We start from the raw sequence: 25,711 nt of genomic DNA, 5'->3' as shown, positions 1-25,711 counted from the left end.
TAGCACATAAAGAGGCCCTTCAGCCCATCATGTCTGCACTTGTCATCAAGCATTCATCTGTACTAATCCCATTTTCCAGCATTTGGCCAATAGCTTTGCATGTAATGGCATTTTAACTGTTAATCTAAATAGTTATTAAATGTCCTCAGGGTTCCTGCCTCCACCACCCTATTAGGTACTGAGTTCCAGATACCCATAACTCTCTCATGAAAAAAAATACTCAAATCCCCTCAAAGTCTCCTACCTGTACCTTAAAGCTGTGCCCCTGTTAATTGGGAGTAACGTTTTTCCCTATCTACATTCCTCTGTCCCTCAGAACTTTGTACACTTCAATCATGTGCCCCCTCAGTCTTCTTTCCTCTGAGCAAAATAGCATCAGTCTATCTTGTCTCTCTTTATATCTGATTTTCTCTAGCTGAGGCAACAATGTTGCGAATCTCCACTGCACCTTCTCTAGTTCTCCAGCAGTTCTCCAACTTTGGCTTAACTAATGGTATATACAGCACTTATCAGTATCTCCTTGCTCTTATATTCAATGCCTTGACTAATAAAGGCAGTCATCCCAAATATCATCTTAAGCACAATATCTACATGTCCTTCTGTCTTCAAAGATCTATGAACATATATAACAAGGTCCCTCTGACCTTTTGTTTTTCCTAGGGTCCTATCACTCATGCCTTCTTTGAATAACATTAATCAAGTAGGATTCAGAGAGACAGGAAGAGCAACGGTGTTTGTATTATGAAAAATCTCCGATTGTTAAAAGTTACAGGAATGAGACTCCAGGATTGTGAATGTTAATTTTCAGTGCCAGTTAGGAACATTGAGTGGGAAAGTGGCACTGAGGGCGATGAGCCATGTTCTAATAGAATGGCAGAGCACGTTCGATGGGCTGAATGGCCTTCTTCTGATCCTTTTGTTTACTTGCAATTTGGCCGCTCAAAATCACCGAGCATTCTGCGGCAAGTTGAGCTCCGATCTACCACATTAAGTGCAGGAACCTTGCGTTATTCCAATAGCGAGGCAGGCAATGTGACCTGGTCAGTGGACGGATAACGTCAGAACATTGTGTCTCGGAGCAACTTCTGTCTGCACGTCTACCCCGCGCCTGGAGTCGCATCGTTGTTTGTACATAAATATCAATGAATGTTTGAACCTCGCCTTCATTTTAACACTCGATCCTGGGTATTACGCAACACTAGAGGTAGCTGACGACAGCTTAGTCAAAATTCCATGTCATTTGGATTTGCCCTGATGTCAGTTATTCTCAAAGTGGAACGAATGTCCCTTCATTTATTAGTATCACAAATTCGTGGTCTTCTCTATCAATGTTCATAACCATCCACGACTTTAAATGCAAATTAAACCAAACTACAGTTCAGGGGAATATAATCTCAGCTGTAGTTAAATTACTTTTCTTCAAATGGAGCAGGTTTTGTACTTTATTCTCCCCCATTTTAGCACGGTCTGGTTAAGACTAAGGTGCTGGGATCTAAATGTGTTTTTTTTTGGGAAACTCAAAATAAAAAAGTTTGAAAAATTACCTCTGAATAGAGACATTAAACACACACCAGGCGTCCAATTTGTAGATCCGGCCCCTCTGAATGCGTTTTAAAGTTAAAATGAGTGAGCCAGTCACACCCCAAGGACAGAATCAAACAGCAGTTGTTAATGTGCTGGGACACTATCGCCAACAATTAAACTAATGTGGTCATTTGTGTTGATTTGACTGGAAGATGAGAGGTTTGTCTCTGGCACGCAGCAGGAGTCATGGTAAGTGGCAAATGGCCACGAATGAAGTTGGAAACAAGTAAGGGAGAAATATTTTTAATGCACAAAAAATGCAATCACGTGGCATTTTGGAACTCGTACTTTGGAAGAAGAATCTGCGGAGCAGGCTTCACAGTGGATTGGCCTTAGTGCGTTCCATGTCATAGTCTGTAATCCATTTTAGTAAGATGTATTAATTTGTTTCGTTCCCCGATTTTTTTAATGACATCAACGACTGCTTCTCAAAAACGAAAGTATTTCACAGGTATACAGAACATATTTGCCAAACAACTTGCTTGAAAGTGACGTAAGATGACACGTTATTCAGAACAGAAACAAAAACAGTGGACGTGAGTTTACACTGGGGTGAATTGACCGCTCTGAATTTGCCCAACAAAACCAGAGCAGAATAGACTATCTAGCGTACACTGCTGCTCAGATACAGCGGCGTTCAAAGTTACCATTCTACTCCCAAATTCTCAACTGAATGGTGTGCATTTCTCCTTACTGTTCGTTGGGAACCAGTAATAAAAACAATTTAAAAAGGATCAGGTTTAGATTGAAGTCTGTGTACACATTTCTATGAACACATTACCAGACCAGCGGAGTATGGAACTGCTGAAAAAAAGAACGGAGGAAAAGGGGAAAAAGAATGAATGTAAAAATTAGTAAAATTGAACAAGGGAGATTAAGCGTCTCAAAAAAATGATTGTTACACGTTGTACAAATATTTTAAATTTTATTTGCAATTTCCACATGTACAAGTTGTACATTCATAATATGGGTGATCCAACAAAATACACTCTGGACTCTAAGTTATAGAACTGTGTTGTAAATCAGAACGTGGAGGCATGCTTGCAAATCATCACAAAACGAATACATTTCTTCAGTCTGCTGTACCATTAGTTTTAACCTGTATTAAACTTACAATGATTGTGTTGGTTGAAGTTTCAATATTATTAATTATCTGCATCCCTGAAATGATTTTTTTTTGTAAACTCCAATTTTTGTTATATTTAACATTACAGATCACACCTGTCTCATTCAGAAATTTGCAAAGCAAAGGTTGAAAATATAAAAATAAACGCAAAGCAACGTGACATTTACACACGACATAATAAAATATATCACATTTATAAAATTTTAAAGTACAAGAAATAAATAAAAAAAAGAAATCGCTCATGTGCTGGGTTATAACAGTGCAGCGGATCTGCGTCTGCAGGGAATCTGGCAATTAACAGAAGCAATGGCGGTATGTAAGTTGTGTCAGGTTGTGACGCGATGACTTTATTACACTTTACCATTCACACTGACCTGTAGGAAGTCATGTCTGACACATTTGTCGAGCTTAGCTCCAAGAGTTATGGCACATAATCGATCCCCCACCCACCCCTGTACCCACGCCTCCCCCTCCCCGCCCACCCCAATTAAAAATTTCCACTAAGGTCCTTCCATTGTCCTGTAAAGGTACGCATTTGGCTCTGATAGTGAATTTGGCGATGATATGGGCAACTCGCCAGTTCCTTGTGTCCATAAGGACGAGATAGTTGCCCTTTCTCTAGTTCCTACGAGACAACTACTTCTGCTATTTATAGTATTGCACTTTACTGCACCTTTAACTGCATCGCACCGTAACTCCAAGACTGTTTCACTGTAACATGGAAATACTGTAGATTGTATCCTCTACCATCAAATCCCAACAACGACAGAGTCTAAACCTACACTGTACCCGTTACTTCAGACAGGGCTTTTTTTGTTGTTATTAATTTCATTTAGCAATCCACCAGGCTGTTTATCCTTCGTTCATCTTCCTCCGTTCGTTCCCTCCACTTTGCTGTAAACAATGTTTAAAAATCGGTTGAAAGGTCCCGGTCTGAGTCGCTTGTCATTGTTTTAATCTGCGTGTGTGTACGTATGTATATTGTTCCACATTACAAAGTGACTGGAACAAGAAACGGTCGTCTGAAAACAGGTATCCAGAAATCGAATCAAAATTTTTTCAGGTAATTTCGAGTCCATCAAAGGAAGGGGTTGGGGGTGGGGGTTGTCGAGTTCATTTATTGCTGTTTCCTACATAAAAGTGTCTCCAGAAACGAAATTAACCCAGTTAAGTCTTCTGTTATTTTAAGTATCGGGCACACAATTACAGAATTCCGCATCCATAATGAAGTCCACAGAAGTTGCATTTGTTCGTAAATGTGTTTTCTGTTATGTAGTCCATCAGCACTTGAAAGAGTTTTATCTGCCACCTTCTGATAAGCTGTGCATTGAGGTCTGCATTCAGTTTTATTCATATCTAATGGAGACCGAGAGAGAAAGAGAGAGAGAGAAATAAAGAGAGAAGAACGTGGTATTGAAATGGAGGCCAGCCCCAGACAGGTTATCTTGGCGTCATCCTACTGACCTTTACTGTTGGTCAGTTTCCATCAGGGAATGAGGGGATGGAGGGGTGAGGGCATTGAAATCTGAAGCCCACCGAGTGGAGGAGCAGGAATGGCAAGTCTTCAACCGCGAGCCAGGGAGCTCACACTGGCAGTGTCCCTACCTTTGAGCTGGGAGACATGGGCTCAAGTCGCAGCTACTGCAGAGGAGTGTCTGAACGTTTCTGGACAGGTTGATGAGGGAAATCTTCATGCCTCGGGCCAGGGTCAAGTCTTCTCTTGCTTTCCCCCAAACAGGTTGGCCATCTGTCAGCAAATCTCGCGGGGATTTTAGTCTATCTGTGCACACAGAGGGGACAGCACCGATATTGGCTTCTGCAGAAACGTGTGTGCATGTGCGAGAATGAGATGCACAACTGCCAGTTTGGGCTTTGCCCCAATTGCAAGTTAATTCTCCCCTCTGGTGCCAGCCGCGTGGGGGTTCTTCTTGTTGCAAGGCTCTTTCTGATTTAGACGGTAGAGTGGGGTATCACCCTGTTTGCCACTGTGTTGAGGTGGAGTTGAGGATTGACGTTGGGTGGGTGAGGGAGTGATGGAGGGCTTGTGTGTGTGTGTGTGTGTGTTTTATTTTCTTGCCTTCTTTTGTGTGTGTGTTTTAGAAATGCTCTGGAAAGCCTGGCACGGTGCTGCTGCCACTGGCGGCGTCCGGGCTGTGCATCATGTAGTGGAGCTGGTGGTACTGCTGCAGGAGCCTCTGCAGTTGGCAGCTTTGGCACCGCGCCCCAGCCGGGCACTGGGGGTGGTGCTGGCGGGACTCCGGGGGCCCCGGCCCGGCTGATTGTCAGAGGCCCAGCGCCTCGGCGTGCTTGCGGGCTTTGAGCCTCAGGTCGGCGATGCTCGAGTTCTTGCTGCTGGTCTTGACGGCGGCGGCGGCGGCGGCAGCGGCGGCGGCCGAGGCGGACTCGGCGATCGAGGCGATCTGCAGCCCGAACGGAGGCGGCGGGAACATCAGGTACGGAGCATGCGCCGCCAGGTGGTGGTGGAGGTGCGAGTGCGCGTGCGCTACGCCGTCCAGCTGCAACTGCGCCTGAACCTACGACGATAGAGAGAGAGAGAGAGAGGAAACTTGGGTTCATTTTTGCTTCTGCCAACTCGCTCTCCTCCCCACCCCCTAGTATGAAGACTGAGACATAGTCAAACCCAACTGAGCATGAGTATCGACCTTTTGAGGTTGCCATCTTATTTTGGCCCCAACGGAGATAAAAGAGGAAAATTGGGCTCATCTCTCCTCTACTACTTCACTCTCCTCAATCCAATACACCCCCCTCCGCCCCCACTCCAGGATGAATATTGAGACAGGGTAAAGCTTAACTGAGCCTTAGCCGCAGTCTTTATGCGTTGTTGTCTTAATTTGGTCCTTGCGCTGATAAAGAGATGGAGAGAGGAAAATTTGAGTTAATTTCTGCTTCTGTCACTTCGCTGTTCTCATGCCACCCACCCACCCATCCCCAAATCCAGGATGAATATTGACACGAAGTAGAGCCTAAGTGGACATTGGCCGCTGTCTTTTGAAGTTGTCTCAATCTGGCTCCTATGAAATAGAGAGACGGGAAAATTGGGCTCATTTCTGCTTCCACGTTGGTCTCGTCAACTTCCCTTCCCCCACCCCACCCCCGGATGGATGTTCAGACAGGGTAAAAACCTAACTGAGCATTATCAACAGCCTTTTGAAGCTGCTTTCTTAATTTGGTTCCAAAATAAGTGCAAACCTGCTGATACTATATCCAATTATCCCCCTCTCTGGAGCGCCCATCCCTAATTGCTCACCAGTCCCTTCCAAAAGGATGCTGTAAAAGAAACGGGCCCACTTTCATGTCTAAATTACAGGCGACAGTCCAAGGACTTCCTACTGGTAATAGTCTAGTGTTCACGGTGTCGCTTTGAAACCCCACAATTTCGACACAAATCCATTCAAAGAGATTACTGTAGCATTTAGAGGCCTGTGATTTTCCCCATCGCCATAGTACCCATTTTTAAAAACAACAGAAGGCGAGTTAGGCAGCTCAATGCTGCTAGGCATAGCTCGTGGGCCAGTTGATTGATAGGGCAACACAATGGTTCGGGCAAAGTGTTTAACCTGCCTCCCTCCTGTACTATTGAGGACTGTCCCCTTATTTTGATTTAAATGTCGAATTATATAATCGGCAAAAAAACAACAATCCGTAAGCGAACGTGAGTGACACCTTTTGGCAACTTGCAATGTCCCCAGTAAAGTTTACACCTTGACCGCGCGCTGTTAGTTCCCGCAAAAATAGTGTTGGATCTGTGTCAGAGCGGCCCAGAGATAGTCTCAGCCGGTCCAAGGGGTTTGTGGGCCACTCTCATTCGCTCCAATTACGCGGAAGTCTGGATCTAATCATAATCCTGACCCCAGTCAAACGTCCTCTTTGTGCTGGTCGTTGGTAGAGAACTGTCTCTCCACTGGCCTGTACAAAGCTCCAACGAGAAATTCATTGTCCCAGCAGTTTCTTTGCAGTCTGTTGTTCGGAAATTGCAACACTTCGTTAAATTTCTGCAAAGAAATTGTGGGTTTCCGTGTTGTTGCAGGGGCTGCAGGGGAAGGGAGAGACATTAGTGACATTCCTGATAACTCCAGTGAGGCCGGATAGACGGTGGGGGTGGGAGTGGGGGGGTCACTTTGGGATGTCCCATCTGTATAACGCTGTACATTGGAATTGCTGACGGGGCGAGGGGAGGGGGGAGTGGGGGAGGGGGGGAGGGGCGTTGCGAACTATCCCACTCCCTCAACAGCCGAAGCATAAGAACTGCGGAGTAAGACAGTTACTCCGCCACTCTGGAATGTCTTTCGCTTATCAGACCGAGAGGAACTCGACGCAAATTATTTATAAAATACAAAAGCCCGCAGAGTACGGCTTGTGTCCTGTCAAAACAGAAATCGGGTAGACTGCCAGAAGTCATGTAATTTCATCACTGTGCAATAACCCGACTGTCCCACATAGTCTTACAGCCTTGAACGCTTGAAAGCGCCATTCAGCCAGTTCACACAGTTAAATACAACACCTGTTGGAAAGGCATCCGCAATGCTCCCATGTTCACGTATGGAGCAACACGGCACGCGTCTAAATGGCTTCCCGTTCCTAATATTACTCCTGGTGAATATAAGAGAGAGAGAAAGATAATATTAATGTCGTGTCATTTGATTGCAGTTTATAAGGGGACAATATTACAAAACATGGCGGGGGGAGCAGATTCCCTTTTTACATTCAAACCAATGAGATGCGAATATTCGCCGTCAAAGTTTTCAAATGATTGAATTACACAAATTCAACACTTCCTTGAACTTTCCGCCGGCATACGCTCAAGTTTCCCATTTCTCGCCCTGACCTTGCTATGATTTCGACAGTTTGGCGGTAGCTGTTGATCTAACCGTGGGTGCAATTCACACACACGCACACATACCCAGGCATATTTACCGTCAGTGCGCCCCTATTTCTTTACCCCCTTGTGTGTTTGTTTTTGTTCCAGGATATTTCCTGTATTTTAAAGAGGACACATGAACTGCGGCTGGAGGGGGGAACTTTTCTTTTGTATTTAAAAGGGATTACTGTCTGGCGAATTAAACCGCTCTTCATTCCTTTATATTTCGGTCAGAACTCTCCCGAACAGCATAGGGACGTTGCTACGGTCATTCGGCTGTTTAAAGAGAACGCACCCCACCCCCGTTAAAGCGAGAATAGGCCCCTGAATAACCGAAACAAAAACAGAAACTACCGGAGAAACTCGGCAAGCCGAGACCCATCTGTAGAGAGAAAGCAGAGTCAATATTTCAGGTCCATTCTGAAGAAAGGTCATTGAACCAAATCTTTGACCCTACTCTCTCTCCACAGATACTATCAGACCTGCTCAGTTTCTCCAGCATTGTTTTTGTTTCAAATCTTCAGCATCCCCGATTGTTTTATTTCACCCCGAATGACCGAGTCTGCCGAAGATATTGGGAGATAATACCTTTATGCATTTGATTTTCTTGTTTCCGACATTTTGCTCGCCTGTTCTGGAACCAGACCTGAGGAGAAAGAAGAGGAATTTTAAAATGAAATCTGCCGTGCGAGGCGAATCGATAAACTTTTAACTCTGATCTGGGTTGCCACCTGCCAAAGACGGATAGGCAGCGCTCCGTGTAGCCGTCTCACTAATGTGGAGTAGAAATGTCAGTAATGTAATGAGAATGCGCTGTTATTCCTCACGGCCTTTCAATAACAAAAATCCTACTGTCGGAAAGGAGCGCGACCTAGATTAGTTTGTTGTCTGAGCGGAAAGCCAGTACATAAACAAACGTCGGTTACACAATTCGTAATGTGCCGTTCCCTGACAACCGTGTGTCTTTTTTGGGGGTAGGGGGGAGGTGGTGATAAGCAGTTGTTTCTGTTTTGTTCGGCAATGGCCACTTCTCTCAATCAACCAATCCTGATAGCATCTCTCGCAAAAGAAAGACATCTCTATCCTTTGATCTTTGCAACATTTGCCGAACGATCAAGCGGTTAATTAATATTAATTGCATTTCCTAGATCAAATATACCTCCAAGCTCTCTTTAATTACTTTAATAATGGTCATTTGGAATGGTATAATTAGTGCACACACAAGAACTTCAAACGGCATTGTTTAATTACCCCAGGTACCTCCACGGTATTCTGCAGTGTGGTGTCAGCTCACTGAAGCGGATTTTCGATTTGAAGTGTGGACGTGATCGCTAATGTAAACACGGGGACAACGCAATGCATGCTTCTACTGGCATTATGGGGGTGATATGAGCCATGCTTGGACCCGAAACGTTAACTGATTTCTCTCTACAGATACTGCCAGACCTGCTGAGCTTTTCCAGCAATTTCTATTTTTGTTTGTCTCCCTTTCACAAGTCTGTTAGTCAGTACTTCGATACCCTCAGCTCCGTAACACGGGCGTAAGCCCTTTGCTACACACGCCACAAATTTTCAAGCAAAACCAAATGTCGAAAAGGTCCCTAAAGTGTGTTAGTGAGACGCCTAACATCGGCTGAAAGCGGCGCCGGAATCAATCCCAGCCAAGCACATGTCAAACTGACGTGAAATTGTTTTTTTTGGGGGGGGGGGGGGGGGGCAAGGGCGGGGGCAGCGGTAGAGGGGTTGGGAAGAGGGTGACTTCGAGCACCCCAGGAGAATCAATCCGGTAACCCGGAGTCTAATCTCTCTGCATGGGGGAGTGAGCTGTGGATGCAGGGAAGGGAAAGTGGAAAGGGGTTTTGCGGTTTAATGGCTCCCCAGCGGATTTTGCTTTAAGAAAGCGGCAAAATAAAAGTTAAGGGGAAGTTTGAGACAAACATCCAACCGTCCGAAAATGAAATTTAGGCAGAAAAGGGGGCCGCGTTAAAACATAGAACTGAACCGTTTAAATGCTTGAAGCGTCCCAGTTACTCCTGGGGACGACAGGCATGGATATAAGGGGCATATGCAAACCGGGCGATAGGGCTGTCGAGCGAAAGCATTAGGTTAAACCTCGGGAGATAGTCAGATCAATTACAATTAGAGCACCAATGTCGATTCCAAATATGTTAAGTTAAAACAACTACAATGTTTGCAGCCCGCTTTCACACAATCAATTCTTTATTAAGCACCAGTAAACGCTACCCGTTGGAAACGGTGGTAATATGATTTCTTTTTGATTTCCATTAGCGACAGTGAATAATGACATTTAATTTAGGCCTGCGCCATAAACGAAAATGTATTATATGTAATTGAATTACCGGCTGGCCCTTCACCGCTCTCATAAGTTTAAATTACCCAGTGACAGATGCCTGGTGCGCCTTGCTAACCGAGCAGGGTTAATAATCTGCCGCAGTCCCTCCGAGTTAGTGAGCATGGACTTGTGTTACGGTTACTGCTGTTGTCCCCTGTCCTTTCCCCGGCACTGACACTTCCACCATCTGCTTCTTTGCCTCCTCCTCCTCCACCACAATCCCCCTCCACCCCATGGATCCGCAAAGTTGTCTATTAGCCTAGTCCCACACAGCACCTGAAAACAGACAGCCACCGTGCACCTTGACTGGCGGTTTCAGTCCCGCTAAGTAAGCTTTAAGACACAAATTTGTATGTTTATATGATAGGACCACTCTCCCCACAAAGAACCGGATAAGATTGTTGTCTCCTTACTCACCCGTCCCCCTATTTAGCCTAAGAAATAACATCGTCACTAATAGGCGTTATATTTTTTCAGTACAGCTAGCCCAATCTAATCTCTTATCTGTCTCCCTCTTCACCCGTCCACTTACTTTTTCTCTCTCTGTTCCCCCGAAATTTCGATTTAAAACGCAACTCGTCTGCAAGACTACGAGTGCCCAGAAAAGTCTCGCCTGAAGGCTTCCTTGAGCACCTGCAATGTGTACTGAAGTTTTTGGCCCTGCCCTGGCCTGTGCCAGCCTCCAGGACATCCTAACACCCAGGATGTTCAGGAGGGCTTACTTCACTAGCCAACCACTCTCAGTCAATGAACCGACTCGACTACAAGATGGAAGAACTGACATCTGCGCGTTCCGACTCGAGATATTCACATCAATCAGTATGAGTTTGTTTTGCTTTGTCTCTTTGTAAATCAATTTATTGGAAAATTGTTTTATCGCGTGGGACTTGACCTCAGATAAACACTTTGAGATCTTCAGATAAGTGCAACTCTTTTCAAATAAACACAACTAAGTTTTATCTGGAAGTCACGCCATCCCGCTGTTTTGATCTGGAAACAGTGAGTGAACAGTTATGGCAACAGAAATACAGACTTAGAAACAAACACCCTTCTGTTAGTCTTTTACCTGAAATCCAACTTCATTCACAGTATTGAGGGTAATTATATTTCAAGGTTTACTGCTGGTAAATTACAGGGCTAACTGGTGTGTGTGTTTATGTGTGTGTGTGTTTGTGTATGTATGTGTTAACCCAGGTTGCGTCCTCCTGTATTTTAAACTCCTAGTAATGAATCTCCCTCACCTGTACCCTAGCTTCGGACAGCCCTAGTCTCTGACTCAATTCCTCTCTCATAAAGGCGTCCGGATAGTGCGTCTCATCGAAAAGTCTCTCCAGTTCATTCAACTGTTCCAGTGTGAAGTTGGTCCGGCTCCTCCTCTGCTTTAACTTTGTCTGGCCGTCCTCGTCTTCCGATTTCACATCCTCTCTCTTCTCTTTACATTCATAAATACCTGCAAAGAGACCATGTCATTTCGTGAAACTGGCGAAGTGAGGGAAAGGAAAATGCACATGCAAAACTGTACCCACCCTTCAGCGTCAAACCGACCGAATGATCCAACCTCGATATCCTTGAATCCTAACTGTAACTATATTATTTTCAGGCCATGCCATTTGCGAGTAATTTACTTAAACATTCTTAAATAGTACTTCACTGTCTTCCCACAGCTCCTAGGGCAGCTTTAGCTCGTGTAGAAATTCTGGTCCGAACGATAAATTACTGTTCTATTGACGATGCATTGGGTCAATTAAATGATAAGCACCGCTTCCTTCTCGATAATCGTTGAACATTAGTTTATACATATGTATTTAAAACACTCCCTGCTCAGAACTGATACAGCAGCCTCAAACCTTGCCCCAAATCTTTTATTTCAGTGTGGCTTCTGTCTAATTTGATTGCTCTTTCCCGAGATCTAAGTCACACGACAGAGGCCTACATAAGGAATGTAGCCTCTTTAATAAAAAGAAAACAGTAAGGGTCTCATTGCTTTTCAGAGTGACTAAGGGGCGGATGGAGGGGAAAGTGTATCACCTATAAAATGCCTGGCTGACATTTTATTTCTACAAGAACAAAGCCGCGCAGACAAGCTAACTCTATGTTCCAATTAAAGTAGCATAAACAGGCGTGAAGATTTGCCATGTTTTTTCTCTCTCCTGTCATTACCCGCACAACATAATCTTTGATCACTGCTAGTGCCAAACGGTATTTGTATTTCAGTTTCTTATACAACACGAACACTTCCAACTGCCAAACACTGTCAGGCTGCTGAATTCTAATAGCCAGAGATAGCTATGGCAGTTTCACCAGCCCCTGTTGGTTTTCCATCGTATCTGTGTGACACAGTGCAGAATGTCCAGGCAATTGACCCAAATCATCATTATCTGAATGCCAACTTTTTTATTATTATGTTTGGTTTCACCACCCTTAGAATCTGGATCCATTTTACCGACCATTCAAATTCAGCTGTTGCATATGCAGGAACGAGAGGTACAGCGATCACTGTCCTACAAGCAAACGGGACGGGGGCGATTGCTCTTTTATTCCATTAAATAGTCTATTCGGCCGGGAAATTATGTAAGTGTGTTTCTACATTAACAGTTGAGTCATTAGAAAACTTCCAGCCTTGTCTGGACATGACCTTTCCAAATTTCAACCGAAAACATTATGTGCAAATAGGCAAACTTTGACCATTTTAACAGCTCCAAGATTATAATACAGGCGACGCGTAAAAACATTGTTTTCTTGATGTTCAATTTAGGAAGATTTAAACCTCGTCTTCCCTTCTCTCCCGACCTCTCTCGCAAAATGTAACACTAATAATTTAATTCAACAGATTGACTGCATTTATTTTTGTTTATTCCTTTGCGGTTGGATTCATTAATTCAACAAAAAAAACTTATGTATGCACCCGATTATTTATCCTGGTCTTATACATTGTACACTGGCCCAGCCTTTCACCCTTCGTATTAAGTGTTGTTTATGATAAAACCGGGGATGTATTTGGTGAATATAATTTCTGCGAATATAATCCGATGTCAGCAGCTATTATATATATATATATTTAATACCCAACGAATCTAAGAAGTTCATAATGATTTAGTGGAGAGGGGAATAGCGTGTGTCTATGGAAACAGGATGAGGTGGGGAGGAACAGAAAGTAGATTTAATGTTAATAAAGTGAATTTTACCTCTGAAACTCATTAACGTGTTTTTGTTTAAATTTAGCTGGAAGGTGAGAATCGCGAAAGTGTCATAAGAAATGCTTTGATCTTTCAATATCCTGTCTTGCCACGGCTCCTTGTTTATTTAACCCCAGGTTTTCCATAACGACGTTAGCGGGAGCTGAAATCCGAGACTATTACAAAATGAATCTGCCCCGTGTCTTCCCTGAACTGTATGAATCATAATAAGGCATCCTCTACACCGACAGAGATTGCTTCGGCTGTTTTAGCTCTCCCGAGAATGCTGCTCATTCCATCATGCTAGGTAATTGCATTAGGATGGGATTTCATGGCATCATTTCTTTCAAGTCACTGTCTTGAATTCACAGCACATATGAATAGCAATAAAAAGCGCCAGGACATACTGTTATTGCCTTTCAATTGAATAAAGCTGAAATATTAATATATAGATGGGACAGAATGAATCTGGCATACAATACCAAGCGCATTTAAATGCACTATTTAACACCGAGGGTTAGATTTTTTTATCACACAATCGCCGTTATGCATTTGGACATTTTTTCCCAAGGATTTCGCCTTTTTTAAAACACACGTTGCGTCTGTATTGTTGACATCCGTAACCAGACCTTATGGAAGAGCTGAAATATATTTGTTATATATAAAACAATGACTTAAGAGTCTGCCAATGATTTAGGCTTTACTTGGGAATTCAGTTTTCGAATGAAGTAATCGAATCTTATGAACTAAATGGTAATATGGTTAGCCTAGTCTTTGCAGTAAGTGTCCATGTGCATCTTGCAGAGTCTATTAACCGTACACATTCGGTTTAACGACAGTACTGTTTAATTGCAACTAGAATCCAATTCAAGTAAGCAATGTGCCTTTCTCGCCGCCTGAGCCCGAGATTTGGCCATTTACGAATTCCAAACCATCCCTTTTTCCATAATCGAAAGAGCTCTTTTTGAAAATCACTGGGGTTTTTTTTTTAAGTCAGCGAATTCCGGGTTTGGCGGCCGGGGAGAAGGATTAATGTTTGTGTTTTAATTTTCCCCAATCTCTCAGCCTGAACGCGGAATGGTCCTTGCCTCGCCAGGAACAAGGAGAGAGAGAGAGAGCGCTGGGTTTGTTTGGAAGAATATCACATTGGAGGGGTGGGTGGGGGAGGGCAAATGAGGCAGAATATTGAGAGAGTTGCCCCGATTGAGGGCATTTTCCAACCCTCAGATGGCGTGAGGGGTAGAGGGAGCGAGTTCTAAGGTAGAATCCCACGGCATTCTCCCATATTTGTCAAAGTCTTTCCTTTGCCCTAAACAGTTAAAGGGAGCAGCCAGCAGTCCGCTCTCCTCCCTCCTGGCCTCCCTCCCCGACCCAGGGATGAATTGGAGCGAACTTTTTGTTTTGCTTTTGTCTGTCTCTGCAGGATTTACAGAGGGTGTTGCGAGGAATCGATGCCCGGTCCTTTCCCGTCTAAAGCCTCGGTAAACAGGCCGAGAGAAATGTTCCGTGCTCTCTTGAAGTTTACTCGGCATGAATTCACCTACTGGTTACATTTATGGCTAGCACACACACACACAAAAGAAACAGCTGCCTACCTTCAGAAGTTCTGGCGGAGTTCAAGTCTTTTACTTTTCTCGTTCTCGTTGTCCACATCCTTGTAAACGTGTGTTGTGCAATGGCTGGTGTCAGTGATCTCTTGGCAGCTGGAATCTGAGCCACTCAGTTCCCTGGATCGAGCTAGCCCGCTCTCCAGAACTTCCCGATACGTGATCGCCTCTTTCTTATCCTTGTTTTTTTGCTCGAAAGATTTAGAGACGAACGCCGTTAGCTCCTCCATGGTTAGCTCGCCCGCTCGCTGATCTTTTAAATATGTATATATCTCCCCTTCTGTGTACAAACAGCCTCCGAGCCGGCGGTAAGAGAGTAAAAAAAATCCAGCCCCCACGCACTCTCCCTCCCTCCCTCCCTCCCCCCCCCCCAACCACCCCGTTCCCTCCTTCTGTCCTCAATGTGTTTGCAATGATGCCTTGTTATTTTGCTAACCACCTTGTTACATGCTGTTGGGAGGGGTGTTGGCGGAGGGAGATCGGGCCCTGGTGTTATGTGTTACTATTTGAGATCAGAGTATTTATACTTGGCGATCAGAACCCACCTCCCACTCCCAACACACACACATACACCCCCCCCCCCCCCCCCCGCACACACACCTCCATCTCCTCGGCAATTATTCACTTGAATACGTCTCAGACGCGTGGATCATGCAACCTGTATACCTCCTCCCCTCCACCGCCCCCAACCTCATCCCAACTGTTCTCTCGCTGTCGCTAATCCAGTAACCGAATAGGATTCTTTTAATTCAATTACAACCCTATTATTGCTCTCCCATTACTTAGGTAAACACCCGAGACGTGCGGCAACTGTTTACGTAGGGAAATCACTGCAAGTCACCGCCTTCAGTGGCAACCGATCAAACTAAACTCACCAGCCTCACGATTGCAGAACGCTGGTGGGTTCGGGGAGGGGGCTGTGCAAATAGCTTAATTTTAATACATTTAAGAAAGGTTTAACATGTCTAGGCCACCTGTCTATCTAATGCACGCACAGAGGACAGCAAAATCACTGTGACTTTTACATTCATCATTCATCCAAATGCGATAGAGTTGTTTTACATGAAAATATAATACTGTTGTTTATATATCTATATACATTCGACAGTTCGATTGCAAATTATTGTGTTCTGGTATTTGATATCTTGCTTAATTTTACAAATCTGCTCTGATGCGACTGGTTTTTAAATGCATATCTCATATTTACCTTCTATCCAATTATATAATGGTCACATTAGATAATTTTGTTTATGGACATCACTTGTTAGTAATCCTTCAGAATGAGTGTCTGTCAGCTATTAATTGTATCAAAATATATAAGGCGGCTGTGGTTATGCAGAGTGTCTAGGTCCCTGGGTAACTGCTCAGTCTCTGCAGGCTCATAGTTTAAGGAGGCCAACGACCCCGAGAGAAGCGAGCATCTCATACAATTATTAATTTTTCTCTTGGTGAATGACTGTTGTCATACTTAAATCACACATATCGAACGAGATAAAGGTGGTGACGAAAGAAAATAATGTTTGCAATAAGAGAGTTACTACTTCAAAAAATAAATAGAACCGTTCCCCAAATTTGTCGAAATGTTACGACGTGCATTTTAACATATACAGGTGGGAGCAAATATACCATTGCTCTCCTTTTACAGTGACTGGTCTTGACAGATATTGTATTGCTTCATCTATATGTCACCTCCGATACAGATTTCTTTTTCAAAGTGACATGCAATGAAGTCCTTAATTCAATATTCGCGCAAATGAACAAATAGTCCACCTACAGTCCCGTCCTTTAGCACTGATAGGGAACATCGTTCATTGAAAATATTGAAATGTATGGAGGGAATCTCCGCTCCCTATTCACCAACAGACCGCCTGTTGGTAAAAGCACCAAGTGGGGATCCGCGATGCTGTTGGATATATTATTGTTCTGCCCTAATATTTAGATAAATAAAGTTACCCAGATCCTGCTCTCCGGCTCTCCAACCCAGTTAGCCGTAAAGTTCATCTCTTCATAGTGTACGTGCTCATTTGTCCAATGGACATTGAGTGCTCTGCTTGTGCCTTCACAATGCCACATTATTCTAAGGAATTCACCTGAGTTTACATAAAAATCTCCAGATCAACAAATCCACTTAAAACGAGTGAAGATGACTGTTTTTATAAGAACAAAATTGCATTTCCTAATGTGCATGATTTCAACAATTGAGAAGGACTGGATTAAGGGAAATTCAACCCGTCCCCCATTTCTGTCCGTGCAAATTAACAAATCCGATCAGTTACACGCGAATTTCCAACGTTATTAGCAGCGTTTTGACAAAAGCAACCCTTTTAGCAAGTCACAATTTATTATTGTTTTAGGAGAGAGAGAGGGAGCAGAAAATCCGGTTGTGCTTTAAGCCCTGCTGGTGTTTGGAGCGTTTGTACGCCAGGGAATTATGTCACCCTGGTCGAATTCCGCTACATTTCTGTGACGCCCCAGAGAGCAGACCGTTAGCAGAAGCACACGTGTGACAGTCCTTTTGTATAACTTGTACTGTCTGCACTGACCTTTCCACACTAGGGTGGAGAGAGAGAGTGTGTGCGCATGGTATCAACTTCAAAGGATACGGTCACCATGCGACTTTCCGAAGGTTCGCAAATTTTGGAACTAGACTTAATCCTCGGACTTAAGATATTGAATTGTAAGCAACGACGTTGCTGCATCTTTCGGCAGGTAAGCTAGAATGAGGAAGGAACCCAGGGAGAGAGGTCGGGGTCCATGTGCCTTCACTGTTAAGGAATGACGGGTAACTTGTGTCGAGGGTTTGCGGCCTGGCTCCAGAGGCCAGGCAGGATTCACCACCAGGAGTGACGTCAGCAACTTAGTGGATGGGTTTGCAATTTGTCTGAAACATAAACAACGCCACATTCTTGAAGTGGCAACCTTTTCATTCCCCTCTCTCTTCTACTCCCCACTCTCTTCATTTCCCTCTCCCCACTTTCTTCACTCCCCTCTGCATTCCCCTCTTCCCTCCACTCCCCTCTCCCTTCCACTCCCCTCTCCCTTCTCCCTTCCTTCCACTCCCCTCTCCCTTCCACTACCTTCTCCCTTCCCCCTCTCCTCCACTCCCCACTCTCTTCGCTCCCCTCTCCCTTCCCCTCCCCTCCACTCCCTTCTCCCTTCCCCTCTCCTCCACTCCCCACTCTCTTCACTCCCCTGCCCTTCCCCTCTCCCCCCCACTCACCACTCTCCTCACTCCCCTCTCCCTTCCCCCCCTTCTCCCTCCCCTCCCTTCTCCCTTCCCCCCTCTTCTTCACTCCCCTCTCCCTTCCCCTCTCCCCTCCAATCCCCACTCTCTTCACTCCCCTCTCCCTTCCCCCTCCACTCCACTCCCCATTCTCTTCACTCCCATCTCCCTTCCCCCTCCCCTCCACTCCCCACTCTCTTCACTCCCCTCTCCATATCTTTCTTCAGTCCACTCCCCTCCCTCTCCTCCAGTCTCCTCTCCACTTCCCTCCCCACTGTCTTCCCAACTCCCCTCTACTCCCTTCATAATTATCCTCCCTACTTCACTTTCAATTCCACTCTCCATTTCATTCCCCCTACTCCCCTCTCCACTCCCTTTTCCACTCCTCTCTCCACTCCCCCATCTTCCTTCCCTTCCCATTCCCTCAGTTCCTGACTCCCTTCCCACTCCCCCGTCCCTTCGCTCCACGCCCCTCCCCCTCACCTTTCCACTCACCTTCCTATCCCCTCCATTCCTTTTACAGTCCTTAGTTCCCTCCACACATCCTTCGCCACAGAACCCCCTTCCTACTTCCTACCAATCTCATCTCTCCATTCTCCTCTCCTCCCTCCCTCCTTCCCTCCCCTCCAAAACCCCCCGCCATACCTGCCTACTTATGCCTCCAACTCTCCCCCCAACAAATCTCCAATGCTCTTTCAGACGTATTTAGTGAGAAATGTTTTAAAATAGAATAGCTCGCTTCAGCTGGTGGAAATCTAACCTGCTTTACAACAACAGGTAAACTTCTTCGCAGTTAATTATGTGGCCTTCTTCACTGCCCGCCCCTGTGAATTCCGTTTCCTTACGTGCCTCAGTGTATATTCCTTTAGAAGTAACATAGCGGCGTCGTGTTTATGAGGACCCACTGATAGCTCCTCGTGGACCCATTCAAAGTGCTGTGTTATTGCCTGACAACCACCTGATGTGCCCCGTGGGGTGTCTCTTACAGAAGAGGGGTCAGTCCCCCTTTGTCCCCAATGTGATGGAAACATGGATTAATTCCCCCTGCCCCATCACACAAGGCCTCCCTCTCTCAAAGGTCTGTAGCCGCGTCGTGAGAGATTTGTGCAGTGACTTCTCGCTCTCGCTGTGATCAAAGTCTAACCTGGTCCAACTGGACTTGAACTCGGAGGGCCCGACCTTTCCTATGTCAAGTTTATTCACCTTCGCCTTCCCTTCCTCAGTAAATAAATAGCAACACGATTTGTGGCCTGTGGTTTTCACCGGACCGTCACATTGTTTATTCTGTAGCGAAATAAATCTGTTGGTGCAAGTGGTGGGATGGTTGGGGGGGGGGGGGGGGGGGGGAGGGGGAAGGTGACAACCTGAACCGCCACATGAACTGGGAGCACATGAGCCCTGAACTTTCATGGCCATCCCGGCTGACCCAACGCCAAACACTCCGGCTGCGAATTGACCAGTTGCTGTTGAAGTCAAAATCGTGGGCTGGAGATGTTTCCGCTTGTAATTCACCACCGCGTCCCCCACCCAAAACTATAGCCAAAAAAGTTCATGAGATGTCCCGATACGTTTCTTTGGAAACAGACACCCCCGGCCAAGCTGTCAACTCAAAAACAAATCCTTAACCGTTGCATGGATTCCATAGTTGGAGAAATTGGATGTCATTTCAAAACGCGGAGGAATTTTTCATGACCGCCCGACTGAGATGCGCTTAAAAATAATGGCACAGAGTTCAAAGCCGTCCCCATAATTTTATTTTGTGTATGTCACTTATGTTGGTCCATTGACGTGTGGACTTCCATCTAACAACACCCCCCAGGGGTAGGCAGCACAGAGAGAGAAAGAGATCTGGGACTCAAATGGGACTCCAGCGGTTGCTCTGCAGATCCCTCAATGCTTTGTCATTGAGCAACTAGGTACAATAGACTAGGTGACGGCTACATTAAACCAAGAGATGTTAGCCGGGCAGATGGATAAATAAAAGGGAAAGGTGGGGGGGGGGGGGGGGAACGATCATTGCATTCCCAGTTTATTAATCACGATTTATTGTTCTCCAAGGGCCGATGGAATCGCGTAAAGGAAAATGCACCAGAAGATGGAGCTGCTCCGGTAAATAACGGGCCGTCTTCTTATTTCCCACGTCCCATTATACAGTTCACCAGAGATTAATCCGTCAATTAGTGTCTTCGCGGCTCGGAGGCTGATGTGCGGAGAGCGGCTTCGAGAACACACGGGGTTTTGAAGCTCCATGCCCTCCTTAGAGCGCCAGTCAGTTGTGGCTTTTTAAATGATTATGTTCTCTCTATCTAACAGATACTGATCAATATTGATAGCGCTGTTTTAGACAATACCTGACTTGTCAAAACGGGTGGTTGGAGTGTTCCGGGGGGGAGGGGGGGGGGGGGGGGGAACAGACCAAACGGCACGCAGCCGTGTCAAAAAAAAATCACCACGGGGTATGTACATAAGATTTATGCAGTAGGTGGAATCACTCTGTTAATAGTAGATTGCTGTATCATGTGTAAAATGCCCCTATTCTTAACATAACAATTGAATGGTTTACATTTCCCTTTGCAATAGACTTAAATATACTGGGACCAGGACTAATAGATCTTCATTAACAGCGAATTCATTACAACTGCATTAAATAGATACCTGAATTCACTCCCTAGAAACCACCGGGGAGTTTTAAGAACACAATGAAATCTTCATAAACACCCCATTTCAAAATATATATTCTCGTTTGGATGCCTAAATGTTTATTTGATGGAGTTAAAATTTAGTACGGATTTGATTTTCTTTGAGACCGTCCAGTATTTATTAGGTCAAGGAAATCCGTTCATAAAACACACACATACGTAGCTTTCATGTCTGAAATCCCCTTGGTGCTGTCCTCAATCGATTTCCAAGCAGCGATGATATTTTATGTTCTTTTTACAGCGAAGCAACTTCTCCATATTTCCACCGCTCAAGATGAATCGATCTATTTTCCTTAAAAGAACTTTTTTAAAAAAACCTGCGTTTAAGAAATTGCTTTTTTTTTAAGCTTGAACAGCGGTTACCTGCTTTAAATTTTAAGGAAATACATCTGCGTTCGAAATTCCAGCATCTGCAGTAATTTGCTCCTACATTGTGGTTTCGAATGTTGCGTTCTCCCCACTAACGACTGTCCCTCTGGATTCTTTCTTTCGGTAACCATACCGTCCTGCACTTCTAGCTGCGCTTGATTGTGAACAATTATGATCTATGGATCGAAATGCCACACCATTCGATGTCACGCCCGGTGTCTTTAGCGACCGGCTATCACAACTTGTCTCAATTTGAATCAGGTACAGAAAGGGGCGTGCTGAAAATAAACTTAAACCATGAAATACCAGGGCACTCCAAAAAGAAATCGGTTGAATTAAAAGGAAAGACGGAAAACTGGCCCTTTTAAAGTGAAAGGGTACTTATTATTGCCAGTGTTTAAAAAAAGGGGTCAAATTTGTAACAAAAAAAGCACGTCACTTTTCTAGTCCCATGTTTGGAAACTAGAGTCAACAGTCAAGGCAAACTGACTCCTATCAGGGAAGGGTGAACGTTGCTCGATTGAGCGCTTTAGCATTCATATTTTACAGTTGTGAGACGAGGGGACCCGGCGAGTGTTGGAGTTTCAACGCCCGATTAGATGAACAAAAGTGCTGAGGAATAAAGGAATACCGCTTAACCGACACGACGCTTTCAGTTTCAAATGAACGCTCGCCAGGGAAGGAAGCATCAGCTACAACAAAACAAGCAACAACAAAAAATTCAATCATTATAATGCTGCCTGGAAATTGTCTCTCTTTATTGTGGCCCGGTCACGTCCGAGAAAAGACAGCCTTTAATTAGGATTTTTTTTTTCGCTTACGTGGAGAAAGCATTAATAATCTTCATGTGAATTTAATTGAATTATATACCGTAGTGCAAGGAAGGAAATTGCGTTGTGCAATCTTGCTGGCTGCCTTGCAAATTAGAAGATGAACGCATTTTAAATAGTATGGAAGTGACTTGTTTTAATTTAAACTGAATTCGCCCATTAAAAAAGAAACTTTGAATACTGAGGTTGACAAGGAACAGGTTATTTTTAAACATAGCATTTGCAACTTCAGAGACGCCTTGCACGCATCCTTTTAGGGATGTCAGTTCGCTCTGTAACTTATTTTCCAATTAAGAACTAAATAGATTCCTTTTTCCTAAGAAATATGTACAGGTTTAAACTGATGTGTGTGTGTGACCAGTGATGGAATTGATGTCCTGAGGTTGCAATTTTCTTTCGGGTGGGGAACCACCTTGATGCAGTGTTTTGAGAGAGTTAGGGGTGATCCTGGCAGAAGGGGGTGGGGGGGGGGGGCTGTTAATTCCTCCAAACCTCCCCTCTCCAAATTCAACTTTCTGCCTTTTAAAGGCAAAGAGAAATAACATATTATTTGAATAATATTAGTCAAAACTAAAGCAAGCGCCCTCAGCAGCAGTTGCATTTGAATATTAAGTTGTTTTGCTTTCACCCTCATACAGAAAAAAAATGAACATTTGACTATTAAGTGTTTATACGATGTTAATTAGCTGCGGTGGAGCCCTAACCAGACTTCGCCTGTAACTAATAAGGAATCAATTAGCTAATGAAGTGGCCATTAAGCGAAAGCGAGTCTTAGCATGGATATTTATAATACTTTGCTATGATCCCCCTAATTGCTGCTGTCATACAGAGCTCACAGCTTTCAGCATGTCTAATGAGAATCATTAGATCATAACTGGCACACTTAGAAGATTTAGTGGCATAACTGCTTCCCAATTATTTTTAATTACCGACCATTCTTGTAATCAGGCGTTCTCCTAGCAATCTAGTTTCCAGCCATCCTTACATTTTCCGATTTACTTTCCACCCCTCCCCACCATCCCCACTCAAAATCGGCGTCTCGCCACTCCGGCCAGCCACGGATTTCATTTTTTTTAGAATCAGGGAGAATGAGGCTTCCTTTCCGTGGAATTTCACGAAACGTGCCTGCATTACTCGCTGCTTCTCACTGTTCTGCTGCTGCCTCGATTTGAAGAGTTGGCAAGGATGGGATAGATTCCGGAAGGGGGAATGGGAAAGGTTTCACCCAATTCAATCTCCCCTATTGGGAGTGATCCCACGTGAAGTAGGGATGAGGATTTCCATTGCCGTATCAGGACGAGAGGGAAAGTGCAGCTTGCTGCAGGGAAATTAAAGTTGTCCTGACTTTGAAATTGGTCGTTTTATTTTAAAAGCCTATTTTATCTTATATATGGTGGGGGGGGGGGGGGGAGGTTGTAGAGAATAGGGCAACTTGTTGGCAAATCAATCGGCGTGGGTTAATGTATTATTGATTGCAGATGTCATTTTTAAATAGCGCTTGAAATGCATCTCGCATTGCGTGTATTTGTGTGTGTGTTTTAATGAAACGAGTTTAATTGACTGTAGCACCCTCCTATCGTGGCGGCCTGTGAAGCCGTGAACTGGAATCAAATGTACGTGGAAGAGATTGCTGTGGGATGATTTTACTCCAGTTCTCGGCAGCTCTGCCGGTGCAACAGCGCTGAGACAGAGGCGAGTCGCTCTGGCCAATGCTGTCAATATGCACGGATGTCACCTCTCCACCGTCCCTCTCTAGAAGTTGGTGTTTCTAAACGGCGAAAGAAAGAAAAAACAAAGGGGCATCCCAAAGACTGAGAAATCAGGTCACATATTTCCATAAGAGGTTGTGGATCTAATGCAAATTACATTTGTTAATTCCTCAACCCCCTGTTTCAGTGAGTCTGCCACCACCTGCCACCGATTCATATGTCACAGCAACAATGTGTTGTGACATTCCGCTCATTAAATAAACAAACCACTTTCATTTTAACAGCATTATGTAGAAAGCACTATCAGTTCCTGTATGTTGAGTTTGCTGTAATCAGAAGTGACAATGTTTATTTTATGGAGAGAGGCACTTCGGAGTTCTTGGACGACACTTCTTAAATGCAGAGGCTTTTGAACTGTGGGAGAGATTTAACTCCTATTCTAGGTGCACGAAATGTCGATCCACACCTTCACTTCCAATGCAATGCCCCGGCTTCTAGCTCAGTCGGAGTCTTCATTGGAACGGTAGGCACTTTATTATAGCGTCGGGTATTGCATTCCCAATGTAACGCATTGGTTCTGGAATCATTTTGAGAGAGCTCAGCATAACGTGGTTTCATGTGAATACTGTTTCCACACTGTAAGGAATCTAATCTAATCTAACGACGCCCTTAAGCAAACAAAAGAACAACTGACAGCGAGCCATTTAAGAAGGTACGAGGAAAGGCAAGGAGAGGAAGGAGAGACAGCGAAGAGCATCTGGATGGATGGGGAATTGTTCAGATAGGGCAGTGCACTTTAGAACAAGTAAACACAGAAAAGTCCTGAGCAGACCTGGCAGCATCTATGGAATGAAAACCAGACTTAACGTTTCTATGACCTTTCTTCAGAACTGACAAGGGTGGTCTCCATGTTGGCGGTGGGGATGGCTGGAGAGGGGTGAACGGAAAGCGAACTGAGAAAGAACAAGGTGAGCAGTCAACGGGATTGTTGACAGTCCGCTTGGAATCGAAGCAGCCACCAATGATGGAGCTGTGAGGGGGTGGGAAAGAGGCCAGAATTGGAGGGCCGTAGAGACTGAGCTGCATCTTACCGCTGAGTTGAATTTTCAGTAGGAAGTTCGGCTTATTGGCTGCAATCAGATGCAAGGAAGCAAGCCTGGCATTAACTAGAGGGCATAGGTTTAGGGTGAGAGGGGAAAGATATAAAAGAGACCTAAGGGACAACTTTTTCGCACAGAGGGTGATACGGGCGTGGAATGAGCTGCCAGAGGAAGTGGTAGGGTGATGGCAGGTGGGACTAGATTGGGTTGGGATATCTAGTCGGGTTGGACCGAAGGGTCTGTTTCCATGCTGTACATCTCTATGACTCTATGTTGAATTCATACATCCATTTGTGAGATGGGCTCCGTCTTTCTAGCTTTTCATCATCTTCCCACACCAGTCCTCTCTCTGGCATTCTACCTTGGTGTCACCAATTCTATAAGATCATAAGGGCATTCGGCCCTTCCAGTCTACTGCACTACTCAGTAGGATAGCGATCGATCTTCGATCTCATGTCGATCTGCTCACACGAGCCACATGTCCATGGCTATGAACTGACGAAATTGGAGTAGGAGTAACTCTCACTCACCGCTCCCCCCACCCCCCCACAATACTATCTATTCTCAACACTCTAAGCATAGACCATAGTTTTCAGAAATAATTGCGGTTGTATAATAACATGGCAGAACACTTGCTGCAGAAATCCAATGCTTGAAAGATTTGGAATATGTTCAGAATGGATTGCATTACACCACGAACGGCAGAAATTCCCCCTTCCTTCCTTCAAGAGTTACCTGTCGGCAAGAGGAAGTTTGGTTGTTCTGAATGGAACGTGCTACCAAAATAATATCACATGACAGAAGGAATATCACATGAGAGAAGGAAAAGCACGTTACTGTAGATGCTGGAATCTGTACTGAATATAAAATGCTGGAGATCACAATGGGTCAGGCAACATTCATGCAGAGAGAGAGAGGGAGCAACGTTTCGAGTCTAGATGACTCTTCATCAGAAGTGAGAGAGAAAAAGTTAATGCCATGCTTTGCCCACCCAGAAAGGCCCATGTTTAGAAACCGGGAAATATTATCAACCGTAGTCCTTCCTCCAGGCAGAGG

The 25,711-nt window shown here is 44.7% G+C and overlaps 1 protein-coding gene and 1 long non-coding RNA gene across 4 annotated transcripts; one reads left to right on the top strand and one right to left on the bottom strand.

Annotated features, from left to right (window-relative positions):
• Positions 1 to 3,206: 3,206 nt before the first annotated feature.
• On the bottom strand, positions 3,207 to 15,025 carry shox (shox homeobox). Its single transcript, XM_043692337.2, is given in 6 exon segments — positions 3,207 to 5,244; positions 7,233 to 7,321; positions 8,178 to 8,235; positions 11,184 to 11,392; positions 14,714 to 14,750; positions 14,752 to 15,025. Coding segments are annotated over 6 exon segments (849 nt in total). The 5' UTR covers positions 14,956 to 15,025; the 3' UTR covers positions 3,207 to 4,992.
• Positions 14,958 to 23,830, top strand: LOC122550910 (uncharacterized). 3 transcript variants are annotated; one of them, XR_015757488.1, is made up of 3 exons: positions 14,958 to 15,033; positions 20,007 to 20,057; positions 20,889 to 22,164. It is a non-coding gene; the product is annotated as an uncharacterized LOC122550910 (long non-coding RNA). The 3 variants fall into 3 exon arrangements; XR_015757486.1 differs by lacking the exons at positions 14,958 to 15,033; positions 20,889 to 22,164 and adding exons at positions 17,287 to 17,434; positions 23,413 to 23,830; XR_015757487.1 differs by lacking the exon at positions 14,958 to 15,033 and adding an exon at positions 17,287 to 17,434.
• Positions 23,831 to 25,711: the final 1,881 nt, after the last annotated feature.

Source organism: Chiloscyllium plagiosum, unplaced genomic scaffold (genome assembly GCF_037043375.1).
Source record: "Chiloscyllium plagiosum isolate Xiang-an unplaced genomic scaffold, Cpla_swu_hap1 HiC_scaffold_6, whole genome shotgun sequence".
NCBI lineage: Eukaryota > Metazoa > Chordata > Chondrichthyes > Orectolobiformes > Hemiscylliidae > Chiloscyllium > Chiloscyllium plagiosum.
Note: the sequence above shows the minus strand (reverse complement) of the source record. Positions and strands in the feature narration are given on the sequence as shown.